The sequence below is a fragment of the Diorhabda carinulata genome, chromosome 6 (assembly GCF_026250575.1).
Source record: "Diorhabda carinulata isolate Delta chromosome 6, icDioCari1.1, whole genome shotgun sequence".
NCBI classification, from domain to species: Eukaryota; Metazoa; Arthropoda; class Insecta; order Coleoptera; family Chrysomelidae; genus Diorhabda; species Diorhabda carinulata.
The window spans coordinates 4,737,168-4,755,124 of NC_079465.1; the positions used below are offsets into that span (position 1 = coordinate 4,737,168).

The 17,957-nt window shown below is 30.6% G+C and overlaps 1 protein-coding gene across 1 annotated transcript; it reads right to left on the bottom strand.

Annotated features, from left to right (window-relative positions):
* Window positions 1-524: 524 nt before the first annotated feature.
* Window positions 525-2,951, bottom strand: LOC130895236 (phospholipase A(2)-like). The gene is made up of 2 exons (XM_057802441.1): window positions 2,770-2,951; window positions 525-684 (listed from the first exon to the last, which is right to left on the bottom strand). Exons 1-2 carry the CDS (start codon window positions 2,949-2,951, stop codon window positions 525-527), a joined length of 342 nt encoding a protein of 113 aa, XP_057658424.1.
* Window positions 2,952-17,957: the final 15,006 nt, after the last annotated feature.

Below are 17,957 nucleotides of genomic sequence, written 5' to 3' on the forward strand. Positions count from 1 at the left end.
AGGTTAAGTTTTTTTAATCAAATTAAAATATTTGAACAAAAGTTACATCCAATTTTAGTAAGTTTCACAAAATTCGTATAAAGAACCAAACAACGAAGCAAAGTATCGAAAAGAATGTAGAAATAAGAGACTTTGTACATTAAATTGAGGTTGAATCTTGAGTGATTTGTATAATACATTTTGTATATTAATTTGTTTGTCATATTCCTTTATATAAATTTTTTACTGTTCTAATACAATAAATTTGTACTTATCAGTTTAAATCATTCTCTAAGAAAGTTAGAGAAGGTTCACGTATAAAAGTATCTAATTTTAAGGTCCCATCAATAAAGGGGCAGATCAAACCACTGATAGACGGGTTTATTGGTTATGTCAAATTCTCGTTCTATACATCTTGGTCTGAAAATACACCAAAAAATTATTGTCAATGAATGTTTCTAAGAAAAAATATTTTTGACTGAAAGAGAAAATAGGTTTTAAGGAAAAAGTACCTTTTTCACAAAGGATAATATAAAATTGTTGACTTACGGGATTATTAAGCGACTGATACACTTATATGGATAATCTTCTTTGTAACACTGATTATTCAGTAGATTGAAAAAAATTAACCCTACTTTCAGAGCAATCGGTGTATTAATTTTCTTTAAACAATTGTAAAATTCCATATCGCATGAACAGTGTAACCTAAAATCAAAACTAGTACTAATAATCTTCGAAAGGTATCATAATGTATATCTTTTTTCGGAAAATATTCAGCTTTCACCAACGAAAATGATACTGAATCCTTTTGCAATCATCACTTTTTACTTAAACTCAATCTACCATTTCTTACCAATTAACAAATGTGTTTATGAACTGATTTCACCAAAAGTTCCCTACTTAGCATTACTATTTAAATAAAGACTGATAATAATTATGATACAAAACAGAAGAACTGTCGAGAAATAATTGCAAGAGATAAACTTGACAATAAACGATGCTAAAGAAGTAGCTAGAAACAGAATTGAACTACAGCTGCTGAAATAATAACTGATACACTTTGCTCCTTTGGGAACTATTATAATTTATCCATTTCTACCAAGTTACACCTTCATATTCTCATTGACCAAGCTCCTTCATGTCTTGTTTCCATTTCTGGTGAGATTTTCCATAAAAGACTTACTTGAAACTCTTCATCTTTGTTATTGGTACAGAAAATCTTTAAAGAGGCATTTCGGCCGTTGAAATTACGAGTTTATATGGGATTGTTACCCATTAAGTCCCTTCACTACAACAGACAATATAACGGATCCACCAGAAAAGATTACTTGGTCATGATGCTTGGACTCAGCTTGGTCTATCTACAAAATCTTTTTGTTTTATAGTTATTATTTTTGTTACATCTTGTATAAGATTTTCCAAGCTTTTTCACTATTTGCCATGTTATGCCATTCTGTCGTCTTCGCCACGCGAAGAAAATTATGTTAAAAGCAAAGTTTTGTTTGCGAGTCAGTAATTCTCTTTTTGTATCTCTCCACGGATTTGTTTTGGTTACATTATCATACTTCAATATCTTTCCTTCACCTTGAGTCAATTGGTATTAATTCTACCTCAATATTTAATGATGTTAGATTTATTTTTATCACATGTTTTTCTCTACAAAGCTGCTTCATATCTTGTTTCACTTCATTACAAGTTTATTTTCTTATAAAACACTTTCTCTTACCACCACCAAAGATATTTTGCCTTATGCCCATGAAAGTTTGACCTAACCATGAATGTCCATATATTCCATCAATCAGAGATTGTTTATTTGATCTTTTGTCATTGGATCTTAGATTTATTTTGTATTGTAGTTGTAAGTTTTATCAAAATTGTTTTAAATCGAATCAAATTGGCAATATTAAGAATTGAAGTTGTAGTTTTACAAATTTATATAAGCGTAAGCTGGAATTTCTGTATCAGTTTGTTAGTAATATTCATACTGAATACACTGTTTGCACTACCACCACATCAACATTCATAATCACACGTGCATTTCGATAACCAGGTTATCGTCTTCAGGGACTAAAGGTAAACTAAACAACGGCGTATATATGAACAAAAAAATTTCACTGTTCAAATATTATGAACCTTGATGCACATACTGAGAAAACCATTAACCTTTTCCTACCAGAATAGAATATCAATAGAACCTCAATAAGATGAAAACCAAGGGAAACGATAATTTGGGTTATAGAGGTTTTTACTTACTAAGAGTTTGAGCTTTATTTTTACTTATGGGAGGTTCGATTATGAGCTTTGTTTAGGACGAGCTAGGTTAAATGCAAATGAAACTTTGAACTTATGTCTTGATCCAACGGCTAAAGTTGTGATGTTTTATTTGATGGAAAAAATTGCGTCGGCATGTGTTGTATAGTTTTTTATTGAATTCTTAATCCAAATCAACGAAGTTTTTTTCATTTGCCAATCATTGATGGCTTGAATTCCATACAATAAGTAACTGTACTTAAATTTTTGTCTATTGTTCACATTTGGTAAACACGTGTTGGCAATGGACAACAACAATGGTCTACAGGGAACACTCATTGATAATTGATTGAAGTTACAAAGGTCGTCGTTGTTACAACTTTGAGTTACTGAAGTGCTAGGCCCAAATTATTCACATCACAACAATTTATGAATTTATAGAGATTATTACGTTACCGAGGTTTAAGTTATTATACTTCTGTACTAGTTTTATGTATGTCTGCTATATAATATACCTACTAAGGACGTATGTTAAATTACCTTGTATGAAAGACAGGATTTGTCAAGTTATATTTCGTTTGAAATCCAGATATATAATCTGGACATTTATCATGAGCTTGACAACATCTATCGACGTTTAAAAATGTACCAAAATCCGTATCATTCTTTGCAATATCACCAGTTCCACACCATTTAGTACCTACAAGAATTTGGAATTTCATTATTTAGTTCAGTGACATAATTTATGATAAACTGAAATGGTAATTATCATTATTATTGTTAGGATGATTCAAGTATCATTAATAAGAGACTCGATTTGTACAGGGGATAATAAAAACATTTATTAATGCATCTAAATGATCTTGGTTTTAGGTCTCTTCTGAACATTTAGATGCATTAATATATCAAAAGATCTAAGAAATAAGAAATTGAATTTCGAGGTTCAAATCATTGGTTTGTAATGCATTAATTTTTAAAAAGACAAAGAAAACTTCTAGGAATATATTTTCAACTATATCCACAGACTGATTTTAATGTTATTTTTCAAGTACTGGTTGCTTATACTTTCTATTAGACAGATCTTAGTAAAATACGTTATGAAGAGCTTAGAAATGGCCTTGAGAATACACAGAAGTGTAAATTAGTAGTGGAGTAATTATGTATAAAATCAAGAGATATAGGATACAGTAGAGCACATCGTAATGGCACAACATATTTTATTTTCTTCCCTATGGTTGAATTATTCAAAAATTTGGGTCATTCACTCACCAAACCCCAAAATATATGTTGTGATGAAATCAATAATATTGCGTGATCTATTTGTTTGTTGGTATTGATAATAACCAATATTATGTAATGCATTAATAACACAATTATATTTTATAAATACTTTAGATAAATTAAAGAGAAATTTTCAAAATTGACTTTGAGTTATACGAGGGATGATCACAAAGGAATGTTACAAACATTAAGTAATAATATAATAGAGAATAAAAATGTAGAGCCAACAATCGTTATCTGTCCATTAAGCCCATTCTAGTTGAATGTTTTTGTATCACTCTCTGAAGAGAACCCTATGACCTTACAACTACGGAAACAATCAGTCACTGATTTACCCGAGTGACTACATTTTATAAAATAACATAACACTTTATTTTTCTGTAATTTCTTATTTCTTAGAACTTTCGATATGTTTATGTTTCTAAATATTCTTGATTCTCTTCTGTTTCAAGATTAGTCCAAAAATTCCTTGTAAAGAAACCATATATAACGAAATAAATACATATTCGTTAGGAATTTTAGTACTTTCAATTTTTTCTTTAATACAGTATTTGTTTTGATGTAAAATTTTTTCCAAAATATTTTTCAAATAATTAGATAATAGGGTGAGAGGAGTTTGGAGTTCGGTCGAAGTGGAATGTCAGGTTTGTGCAGTTTAGGTAAACCATATATTTTAGGGGGCAAGGCATTGTGAAATTTCAATGTTTTTCCATCTGATGGCAAAATAAAAAGCTGTTCTTCCCAAGATCGAATTACATCATTATTTTTTTTTTAATTCATAGGGTCAATATCATATTTTGATAAAGTCTTAAAGAGAAGTCGAAACGTCAATTTTTATATTTCTTTTAAAAAATTATCTGAAAAAAAACTAATTTTTAAGCAGAAGAGATAATCAAGAATATTTAGAAACATAAATTTCCATAATTTGTCTGTGGATGTCTAATGGACACATTATTTTTCCCAACAAAAATTGCAAAACATTTAGTTTTTCAAATGTGTTCTGTTCTCAGATCTGTTCTCTCTGATTATCCTCGTACAAACTAACCTTTGTTAAAAACTATTGAAGTATATTCTTGGGATTTCTTTGGAATTTTCTATGGTTTTCTTAAAAATTCTTCAATAGTTTTGGTTTCTGAGTAAATCCAATGAGATTACCACGAACTGAATGAGTACATTATAGATCTGATAAAGTATTTTGTGTCAAATTTGATTTATTTGATTGTGTTTTCGGGTACAAGTTACTATTTATATATTTGAAAGATTTTTGAATACTTTTTTTGAATTCTGTTACATATATATTTAATTTTATATGGTTTGGATGTACATCAAGTACTTATGAGTAAATACTTCATTGATTGTGCAATAATCGGTCAATTTTCCTCAAAATAGTATTAATATTGGGTATGAATTGTTTATAGTAGTGGAAATATGTACTTACCAGGAAATATTAATTGCCAATTGAAGAAATCCTTAGGTAAATCTCTAGCGATTCTTATGGCACCACAAGTAGAGAAAAACAATATTGAAAGAAATGTTCGTAGCATCTTAAAATTTTTTTTATTAAATTATTTCCCACAATCCGGAAACAGTACGTACATGTGTTGTCAATTCAGTGTATTTTATACTTTAACAACATGTATATTTGCAAATTAATTGGAATTCGAATTTAAATTTATGGTAATGTGTGCTTCTATTTGAATTTAATTAAATATCTAATTTTTTGTTTGAAATTTATGAAAATTTATGTTCACACCAATTGGAAAAAATATTTGACATATATCTGGTGGCACAAAAGAACCTATATATTTTGAAATACTGCTTTTAAGTATAATAATGCAAAAACAATACAGTATTGCAGCCTTGAATAAATGAGATTTACAACAATGAATTCCACGTAAACTCATAATAAAAAAATAACTTGACGATATATTTAAAACAACGCAAAAATTTCAATAGATATAGTGGGCTGTGGTCACATCCTCCACCTATATTCCAAAGCTTCAAAATGTGACTGTAAAACTATGCGTGATAAATCTACATAACGTTTGAAATCAACTATGATAGGTGCACTATTCTCTTAAAAAGCAAAGTTCAGTGGTATGATCTCTCGAGACCCCAGAACGCATTGTAATAGAAGTTTTTGAAGCAATTCTTGTATTTTGTGGTACTACCCAAAAGTGGTAATTCTTCCTTAAAAAACCATATACCATATTCAAATTCCTCTTTCCATCCCAAAAACAAATTACAACAAATTACCTTCTCTTTCTTAAAAAATTGCATCGCTAGCGAGAAAAACTTTTGTGAAACTTGTTCGTTTTTCCTAGAAACACTTTTGGTGACCTCCAAATGGTATTTGAGGAGAAAAAATGAGCACCTAGATCAATGCGCCAATATAACAATTTGTGGAAAGCTGTACCCCAAGTGAATGAATGAAACGTAGAATGTACGTTTTTTATTTATCGAAAAAGTCTTGAAATTGTGGAAAAAAATGGAAAAGTACTTAGCACATGAATAATGAAACACAGAAAACTAATACAGGATACTAAAAAATAGTATTCAGGAGAAGGTTAGTGAAAAAATAAGATATGACAGAATATTTTGTCTGTGTATAACCATTTTGTATCTGTTCCAAAGCGCCATTGCAATAAAAATGCTCTAGTCGGATACAGACGAAGAAATCAAAATGAAGAAATCAAGATCAGAATTGCAATGGCTCGAAAGACATTTGACAAGTATTCCTCAATTTCTGCAAACAGAAATATAAACCCCCATGTTAGAATAGGATTCATGGAATGTTATGTGTGATCATTACTGCTGTACGAAGTGGAAACTTGGATTTTGAAAGCTCAAATGATCAAAAAACTTGAAGCATTTGAGATGTGCTCTATAGACCCATCCTGAGGATACCCTGTACTGATAGAATCTCCAACGAAGAAGTACTAAGACGCATTAGTCGCAAAATAAAGCTATTGACAATTATAAAGATGAGAAAAACATCTTACAAAGGACACATCTTACGCAACGACAAATACCTAAGAAAGGCATTAGCAGGAAGAAGAAATCATGGCTCCGTAACATAAGAGAAAGGACAAATCTCAGCGTTGGAGAATTGTTTTATGTTGCGAGGGACAGAGACGCATTTAAAAACGTGATGGCCAAGCTTTAATGAGAAGACTTTGCATGAGAAGAAGCAGTTGGATAAAGTAGCTTTTAGACGGTGAATTTTCTAGTAGAAATTCCCTATTTTGAATTTGTTGATTATTTTATCGTTGTTTGTTATTTGGATAAATGTATTTGTTACATTTCAACCTATTTTACATCCATTTTGTAGAGTTTGAATAAGTTCCATTATAATTAATATCAGTATTTTCATTGTTTTTGAGGTTTAAACTTTTCCTTCTTTTTGGAAAGTATTGGCTGAATAACTTCTGTTATATTCGTTGAATCAAATTCAATTATCGTTTCTTTTTATGGCTAATTTTTTTTTGTAAATTATTGTTATCGATTGTTTTTTCATAATATTTCCAAATTCAGTTAATTTTTCAATCGATAATTTAATTTAAAAAGATGTTGATATTCTGCGGCTATTCTCTTATAGTTTTACCCTCAAAAAATATCTCAACATCGATCTGTTAGATAAACGTTCAGATTATAACAAGAGGAATATTTTCATTACGAGTTAGAACGTTATTTTGATATAAAATGTTTTATTTTCTCGGAAAATACGTTTCTGCTAATGGAATATTAATGCTAAAGCAGTACATACATCTGGAATTTACATAAACGTACTTATGTCAAAGCTCTATTTGTATAATGAATTGTTTCATATATTCAGAATCAAATTATACCTAGCGAAATGGAATAGTAACGTAGATCTTGTGTTATTCTCCTTCCTTTGTGAAGCTTAGAACTCAACTTCAAACTAGAGTTGAGTCTTGCTTAGGAAATCAAAGATATTGTCGGCAGAAGAACAGAACCGTATTTGAAATAATAATTCATGTACTACGTGTTGTCAATTTGACAACTACTTTCTAAAATTCGACTACTAGACATGTATAGGAATAAATAAAAGAGAATATTATAAACAAAGTTATAAATCACTTTATATCAAATTAATTATTCGGAAAAATTGGTAATGAGTTAACATTCCTGATATATGGGATAGAGGAAATGGAGAACAACGAGGCTGATTCTGGCTCGCCAGATAGATGGCCCCTTGGACCCAGAACGTATTCTTGGTGTAGTCAAAAGTGTAGCTATCATCTGTTCTCAATACTCTACAGTTACGGATAGTATGAAAAAATCTAGCCAAGAAGCTGCTCCACTTGAGAAAGCGCGAAATACGACTGGTTTTTTAACCTTATACGGCTCCATTTCGATGCTATAGGTATCACGGACGACCCTGAATGCCTAGTGACATTGGAAAGTTGAAGCCATGATACTTCCAAGAACATCGACTTCTTGTAGCTTCAAGTAGGCTTATGAGAAAGTCGACGCAACGGTTCTTTACATCTAAACTATATTGAAAGATATTCATTATTCATTATTCATCAGTAGACATTTTTTTCAAATATGGAGTTTTTTACTTTCATGTTCTTATATTTAGTTACCTCTAAATGGACCGTGTAATTTGTTGAGCAATCACATTGTGCGGATGTCTAGTCAAAATAAATTTATTTTGGTTATAATGTGGCATAACATCAAATACTGAATCAGTTTCCTACTTTAACTACTATCTTTACAATTCTCTTTTGAAGAATATATATTTTATCACCTAAGCGTATACCATAATTTATTACGAAGGATACCTAACCATAATACAATAATAGCAGCTCAGACTCCGTCAAAATAGGTTCCTGACCACCAAACACATTAAAATTCAACAGTGTTATTAGGTATTGCCAATAACTGTATTCATACTTTTGTCAATTATTACACCTAATATTCTGAAATGATCAGTGCATGATTATCACGTGAACATCCCAGGTGAAACGCGGTGCTGCATCGTTATTGAACCGAATCAGTGGCATCATAATATACCACAAATAAAAAGCCGCGTCGGAGGTGCCAGGGCTGCATTGCAGCAAAAAGCCGCTAGATCAGGTACAGGTACAGTATTATCATAATGCAGTGAGATTGTTTATTTTTGTCTTTTACATAATTTTCTTAAACATGTCGAGCACCGATACAGCTAATGAAGTTTAGCTCTAGCAAAAAACAAATGATTATGTATTTATAAAAATGGGATGCAAGAAAATGATGACAAGACTGTCGATAACTTATTTTCCAAAACGGCGAATATTTCGGGAGTGTATTTTCAAGTGTCTACAGAATCGTTCGTGTGTACAGAGATAATAATACAGTGGTCATTCTTTTATTAAAGCAATGGTTCTCAACGGAATGTTCACTCTTTAATGAATTTCTTGATAGATTTTCAAGTAGATTGCTATTTCTATTTCGCTTGATTCAATCAATTATTTTTTTTTGCGCTGCTAATAAATATATCATTTACTTCTATTACATCATCATTGATTTCAATTTTGAGTGAACGGATTGATATCCTTATTATATATTGTTTAAAATACGTTCCCGCCTATATATAAAGAACCTATACAACTCATATATTCTGAAAGATTCTGTACATTTTTTGACAATTTTAGTAAGACCTTCACTCCAATTATACCTATTATTATAATCATGCTAATATCATTTTTATCATAATTAACTTAGCTTTTTTAATACTAAATTACGAACTACAATGAGGTCAAGGTACTCACAATGTAAACAAGTAATTTAGGTGCCCTTCAAATAGTCCAAAAAGATTTTAATTATTTAATCTTTAGCTGATAAAATTTCTACTCTAATGAGATCCCCAATTACAATATTTAAAACAATTTCTTTTTATTTGACATATATATTAATTTGAACTATTTACTTGACACACTTTCTAACTGGTGAATAAACAAATTATAATTTGAGATTATAGGAGTATAGTGGAAAATGTGGTTAGATAGTTAATTTTACGGCCCCAAACTAGTAAAGCAACTATGCTTCACAATGAGGAAAAATAGTTACTGTGAGTTGAAGGTTTTTCATTGTAAATTTTCAAATGTTTATCTTAAAGTCACTCAACTTTCTCCAGTAATAACAATTACAATGAAATGGTTTAAGATGATTTGTCAATTCCATACTATATTGCTATAAAAACCGTTTCTTCTTCTTAGATGACCTGTAAATTCGATGTTTCGGATTTCCAAATATCACCACTCATTCATTTTACCCGATGTATGTGATCTCTTCTTTAGTATTATGAAGCATCGAAAGCTTCTGAACAATAATTGCTGGTTCACAATCCTGAATTAACAGAATGATTTTCGAAACGATCAATTGCAAAACTTTGTATGGGTTTTATTCACATTTAAACATTCAAACCACCATTCGGCTTCTTATATCCCTTTCTTTGAGAACGATGAATACGATTTTGGAAACGGGACATTTGTATATTTTTATAATTTGTCAGTATCAATCATCTATTTACAAATTTGAAATCTAGCGATTCCAAAAACATGTAAAGAACAAATAACGAACTTAACAGATAATATTCATTGCTCAATAGCTCAAGAATAATTCTTCTTTGCTTTCTACTTTTTATTTTGTACCTGGATTGTCATAACTCATTTTAATTTTAACGTATTTTGAAACTCTGATCAACCTAATCCGTTCCTGTAGTTGTCTGCGTTTGACGGCTGACAATTCCTAATCTCACATACTGTTCTGATTTCTACAAACAAACATCATAATTACGTATGAAGGTAGAATTCTGTATTAATTTCAGGGTACAACAATCCTTTCTAATCACGAAAATTTACTTGTTGAGCGGTATCCCGGTCAGCGATGAGGAGATTGTTATATAAAGTGTGCAATATGAATCAATAAGGGTGTTAAAAGGGATTTCTGGCACTCGCAGTTGGATACACGTATAGAATTACTTACAATGAGAAGACAATACCAGAAATAATCAAGTTTTGAACATATAGTAGAGGAAAACCATATTCTTAATAATAAAATTATGTAAATAAAAAAAACTGTATTATTTTAAAAACTTAAAATTATCTCTACAATCTTTAGAAGGTATAGTAATATAATAAAACAAAAAATAATATAATTACAAAGATATAAAAGAGAAAAAAAAGTTTAAGCTCAATATGTGCATTTATAATGTGCATTTATTGCAGTAAATATTCTTCTTAATCTATCTGTCGATGTTCGCATTGAAGAAAATTCTTCAGCCATCAGTTTATAAGTTTGTACATTATGATTTTTTCAAGAATGTTAATGTAAGCTTATCAATCAAATGACATAATCCGCAGAGTCATACTTTGAAGATAAACACAATTCCTGTTAACGAAGCCGCTAGGAAATGGTTTAACTCTACCTTTTGATACCAATATATTGTAGAAAAAGTAACTACCGGAGCAGAACCAATTTATCAAATTGAATTTACGTTTTGTTTATAGGATTCCACTTGGGGGAAAGGGAGGTTGGGATTTAAACAAGGTTCTGAATTGTGTGGAATGATTTTGCGAATAATTTTTAGCTTGGATCTACAATTGTTAAAGTACCACAACGTTAATGTAATGTCAACCAAAATGGCCAAATAATGTCTAAAGATCCAAGAGAACAGAAGTATCTCATAAGACCATCACAACACTAACTTCAGACGTGTTCAGTTAGACACCCGGTGACATTACCGTGTGGGTTCTGGGCTCCTTAAACTTATGTCTTGGTGTTTTTTCAGGATCTGCAATGTTGTTGCTAGAATTGTGTTTAGCAAGTTAGTAGGAAAAGCATCTGAAATTATTAGTCAACGATTTCTACCTCTTCAGCTTCAGTAAAAGTTCTTACAAATTCCCCGTTTGTAATAAGAGATTATATATATTATGTTGTTTTCGATGTTAGTTCTTTCGACGTAAAATTGTTTTTTATCGAAATTTTCTGAGCTAATAATGTTTTAAAAGTTTATTAAAATAATCCAAAATATATTTCAAATGAACATTATTTTTTATTATTGGTAACTTTATTAATACACAATAAATTTATGTTCATTTACTTACATAATAATTATTAATAGTTACATTACAATTGTTAAAATTCATGCCAGGGATAACTTTGTCAGTCATCTGAGTCTGATTGAAAATCATGGGACTCGGACTGGCACTAGAGCTAGTACAAGGTTTTTCATTGTAATTAGAGTTAGTATAATGTTTGTTGATTTCGTTTGAAATCTGATTTCCTCTTTTTATTTTATTGGTTATGTTGTCATCTATATAACCTTCGGCAACTGTGGTTGATTTCCATCCCCCTAACTGCTTCACTGCTGTAATGTCACCTCCTGCGCTAAAGCAAATGGTTGCAGATGATCTTCGGAACGAATGTCCTGTGTACGGGATTTTTTAATTTTAAAAACATAGCAATGTGCTTTCCCATAGAAGATAATTTATTAATGCCTACTCTTTGAATAGTATTTTTGCCATTTTGATACTTCAAAAATAATGATGGGCATTTAGCATGAGATGGGCGAAGATTTATATACTTTTTGTAAATATCGTAAATGATCTAGGAATCTTTGTTTTTGTGAAAGGTATTTTCACTATAAGAGATCCATTGTAATCTTCTACATCTTCAGTTTTCATAGAATATAATTCATTAGATCGGCACGCTTCCATTAGCCCCAAGATAAAGGTTACCTAAAAATAATTTGATTAAATTGGAAAGTTCTAAGTTGAAAATTACGTTATTGTCATTACCTTTGTCATTAGATAGGTATGATCTGGAGCTTCTTTAATAAATTTACTGACTTCTCTAGGTGGATACTATGGTAAATATTCAATGTACTTTTCAGCATAGAATAATATGCCCACAAGTATGATGACTTGTATTTCTTAGCAAGTTTAACAAAATACACTAGGATAACATTTTCAGAAAAAGACGATGTTTTTTGTGCCAGTTACCAATCCATAAAACTTTTGAACACCGTATCATATTTACCTTTTGACTTGTTAGGTAGGAGGTTTTCTGTAGCGCTAGCCGCTAATTTTAAAATGTCTGGCGGTGTACAAGACATATCTTCCAAATCTGATTCACTATTAGACATTTCTCTAATGATACCAGAGATAAGAATGTTCACACCAAATAACTTACAAACCGACTGACAATATATCTACAAATACAATGACAAGTAAATTTTAAAATTGTCGATTCAGTAATATTATTCCATCGAACTGTCATTAATATTCAATTCTATATTGTACTACATGGCATTACTTAATAATAATCGCATATTTAACAGATACTAGCTTTTACCCGCGGCCTCGCTAGCATCGAATCCATTAACTAAGTATCAGAAATCATTGTAATAGAAAAGAACGATCTCTGTAGCTATATTAGAACCTGAGATATAGATCTTTGAATGTAGAAAAATTGCCAAAAACCTACAAAAATCCATAACTCCACATTGAAAGTCCGCGCCTAGCTCCTCTCCAACTCAACCGATTTAAGTGTTCAAAAACTCAAAAGAAAGAAGGTATTTCAGCAAGTGTCCTTAAACCAAAACGAACTCTGTAGCTATATTAGAACCTGAGATATAGATCTTTGAATGTAGAAAAATTGCCAAAAACCTACAAAAATCCATAACTCCACATTGAAAGTCCGCGCCTAGCTCCTCTCCAACTCAAGCGATTTAAATGTTCAAAAACTCAAAAGAAAGAAGGTGTTTCAGCGATTTTTCTTAAACCAAAACGAAGCCTCTATCTTGAATATATGAGATATTAATTAATAGTTGTGGATAAAAGCCTTTTCCATACTTTTAGTATCCCAATTTGTTCTGGTTATCTTCCTTCAATCATTTCATTATGAAATTGTAGAATAAACTTGTAATTTAATTAGTAAGGTATTTAATCGTAGGCTTTCCGGTCATACCCCGGCAATATTGTCCGTTTAAGCCTAAATCCCAGTACTTTACAAAAAACAGTTTGAATTCTCATATTCTAAATAATCTTGAAGTTACTTTTTGTATGTCTCTTTAAGATAATGAGTTTCTAGAGAAAGATTTATTACCCTAAATGTCAACAATAGTTCATAAAAATAATTCACAAGTGAAGCTTACTGTTTTTATATAAATGTTGGAATAGCAATGAAGAATAAGAACAGGACTCGACATGTACCTCGGTATCCGAATTCGCCCCCTTTCGTTACAAAATAATTATACTCGAATGAAGTTGATTCTTAATTCTTTGTCTTTTCGTAATACTATGTTTGCTTCTTCTTTTGATTATATGGAAAATTTCAATCTATTTCATTTTTTCTCTGTTTGTTCGATATGAATTGTATGCTTATCCAATTTTGAGCTTCTAATATTATTGAACAATTTTTGATGTATTAATTGAATAACATGAATGTCGAAAAATCCAAATATTATTAACTGCATAATTATGTATAATCCAGAGAAAGTTACAATGGAAAGAATGAAAGTTTGAACAAAATACTAATTTACAACTTTTCTGATTCAATATATTAAACTAGAAGTATGAAATCTTTTTGTTATACAATTGAGATTGACAGTTGATTTATTTGTAGTGTTTAACATTTTTGTTATCACATACTTACTTAGCTCCAGGAAAACAAACCATTTCAATTGATTTCACACTTTCATTTAGTAAAAAGGCGCAAGTCACGTTAAATAAAAGCTCTGCACGAAATACCGGTGAGACCTCTAACAACTGGTCTTACGTCACCTTTTTTGTACATATTGTTAGATTCATTATTTATTTTTAAACAATATAATGGTCGAAAATGAGTGCTTTTCAATTACTGAATTAGATACAGGAAGCTTGTAAAGTAGCTTTTGTTCTCGAGAGAAATTGACGATGGATTACCGCCGGTGATGAAATGATCGATGACAAGTTTTTATTTTCCAAGTAAGTTACTTCACTGTAATGGATTTTGGCTCCGAGCTATATTGGAATATATTACTATTAATAATTCAGATCAACTGAGAACAATGACTCGAACCAAATTTCTTTGAATTATAAGGGAATAAAAACACTTTATTTATCTTACTAAGTTAGGTTAGATTAGTTAGAATCAACAAGGATATACCTTAAAATAAATCAAAACTGGGGTATGCCTCAGAACGAAATAACTAAAATGTTTGGCTTTGAGAGATAAATTAACCTATAAACTAAGTTGTACAGGCGAACGGGATCAAAGCATCATAGAGAAAGAAATATCATCAAATTGTATACGGATGGCTTCAAAACAACAGTGTACGGGGAAATAAATGCAATTGAAAAATGTGTTCAGTTGGGTTTATAAGGAAATTATCGCAAATAGAAGAGAATAATCTTGTCCGATATCCTACCAGTCATTAGAGCTCTAAGATTCAATGTCATAGAATGGTTTAGGAATGCCTGGACAAGCTAAATAAGAAAAATAAAGTTACTCTACTATGGATTCCGGGACACGCTGGATTCTAGCAGAACGGATTAGCTGACAGAATCTATAAAGTTGTGGCGGATCTGACCTCTGTTGTGCTATTAACTACTTAACAACAAAGAAAGCATGCACTAGATAGGGTTGAAATTCTCTGTCAAAGATTCGCGTGGTTCATAAGGCTTATAGTCGTAAAGTCGCTGCATATTGTTGCTTTATACTTTTTCGGAATGACCACAAATATAGACTTGAACCAATCGATTGTTGAATGATGCCAATTTATAAATATTCAAGTTCCTTATAGGCCAGGAACCAACGGTAAGAAACGATAAAACTGTGGAACTTTCTTAATCAACTCCGATTTTTATGAAAATTTGGATTTAATCTCTTCTTACCCTTATTCAGAATCTATCCTGTGTCGAAGGGTGCTTTTTATTTTTTAAACGGTGAAAACTACCCCTTGACGTAAAAAATGTGAATATCTTCGATTTAGCATGTACTTGAGTAAAATACAATTTATCTTAATTATTCGTAGATCTGCTGATATTTTTAAACGAGTTTATGATTAATAGGACTCATGCAGCACCTCCAAAAACCATCCTCTGGGGGTAGTAATATTGAAAGCTTCTTTTAAAGACAGTTAAAGAATAATCTAAACGATTCTATTATAATTAAAATTATTCAAAAGTGTATTTATATTGAATCATTAGTATTTTTAAGAAGTGCTGCTTTTTAAATATTGCAACCCTTATGAAACCCACCTTTAATGAACAAAAATTAAAAATTTTTTACAGAAATAATAAAATCAATAGATCAAAAAATGAACAATTTTGAAAAATTTAATTTCATCAACCCTAATGTCTTCCTCTTCTTCCTCTTCTTGTTCGTGCCAGCTATTGCTCGACGCGTGTTCAGAAATTTTGAAAAAAATGCAGTTTTTCTCCAATAACTCGCTGAATTTTCAAGCTAGAAATTGTTTTGAAAAAAGGGGATTTGTAGGGGATTTCAAGTTCTTTAACGTCATATCATTTAAAACGGTTTTTTAAAATGCTTTTAAACCCCCAGTTTTGAAAACAGCGCAGCCTAAAGGGGTTGGTAAGCGAATGCAAAGTTTGACTTCGATTTTTATGATACATAGATTTAAAAAAGGTCAAAATTTTTGGCAAGAAAAACTCTACAATTAATATTTGAGAAATTTTCTCATAACATGAATTGTTTTTTGTTTATTTAAAAAAAATTAATCTTTTTCAAGATTACGGAAATGCAGTTTTCAATTTAAGTAATTATTTTTTCTGAAATAAACATTCAAAAGCGGTCAAATTACATGGATCATATCAATAATACATGAATAAAGTTAATTGCAAGAGGATTATGATTAATTTCAATCAGAGTGGTAATTGCGAGGGTATAAATATTAAATTTTTTCAAAAAAGAAAAAAGAAGAAACCTTATTTTTGTTATAAATCAGTCAACTCTTATGACTTTTGACAGTGCTCATTTTAAACATTTTCCTACATGCTTTGAAGAAGATCTGTTGAGTTTTTTTCCGAAAATTACATTAATTTGAATTTATTTAAAGTTAAAGGGTCTCGATTTCGACCTTGATTACCAAAATTCCAGGAGAAATCGGCTGGTCCCTGGCCTATTAGTACTTTTATATCATTTTCTTGAGACTACACTTTCTGCTTTTACGTTATTTGCGTCGTTTATTACTCTGGACAATCTGTTTCGGTGATACTAGGACCAATTTTTGTCCTCATAGATAATTTAGACTATTATCTTTTTGCACTATCCTCCAATTTTGTACATGTCGATTGGTTTTTATCGATGCCGACGATTCAATTCTTATCCAACTGTCATCAATTTTCCTCAATGTAAAAGTTTTTCAGGAGAATATTGGCTGATGTGAAATACTTTTTCTTTTCGGTTTGTAGGCTCCAACTTATTTCGTATTTGTTCATCATAAAATCTACATCTGACCACGTCTTTGATGTTTCCAATGTTATGTAGCCTAATTTTCACGGTAAGATTGTAATAAATCATTTATAATTGTATGCATCTACGTGCGGTAGGCAATCAGCCAAAAATTGATGTCCGGCATTAACTACAAAAGAATTTAATTCTCTTTTTTGTTGCCTTTTTTTATCGTGAAGGTATTCGGCCGTTAACAAGTGTCTCCAGTTTACCATAAACAGTTAAATTATTGCGTGGCCTCTGCTCGTTAATGTGGCTCTAATCTGATGTGCCAGGCAGTAAAACTTTTGCGGAATCTCGACAACTATTAATTCAAAATACTGAATCGTATTTTATATAAGACAATAACTTTGCTAAAAACTATTTTTCTGTAATATGATGTGTCTCTTTTAATAATACGGAGCGTGTCTCTGCAAAAATATATCTTAGATAAAAAACGGCTAGATACCCCTAAAAGTTGAGAGTGGGTGAGGGTCGTTTATATTTTCTTATGATACAGCATTTGAAAATAAATCCAAACCTAAAGTTTCACTCTTCTACGATCAACCCTAATTTTTTATTTGTTAATTATAAACTTTAATTTTTTTGGCAAGATTTCTATTTTTATTTTGTCATAACTTCATATTACTCCCAATTTTTCACCCTTCTACGATCAAGAATCTAGAGGATTCTCCAAATCTGGAGGATTCCTTGAGTTAGGGCGACAGCAACCAAATAATTGCATTATATCCAACAATTCAGAGAAAAAAATAAATATTCGCTCCAGTTCTGTACTGTGTAAGGACTGGATTTTCATTTGAAAAATAATTTTTACTCCACAAGAACTGAATTCGAAGGTTTTACAATTTCTGATTGATGTTTTAGAATATCTAGCGATGCCATTTAAATTTTAAACTTTAATATATATATATATATATATATATATATATATATATATATATATATATATATATATAAGCCATTCCACCACTTAGTGGTGTAGG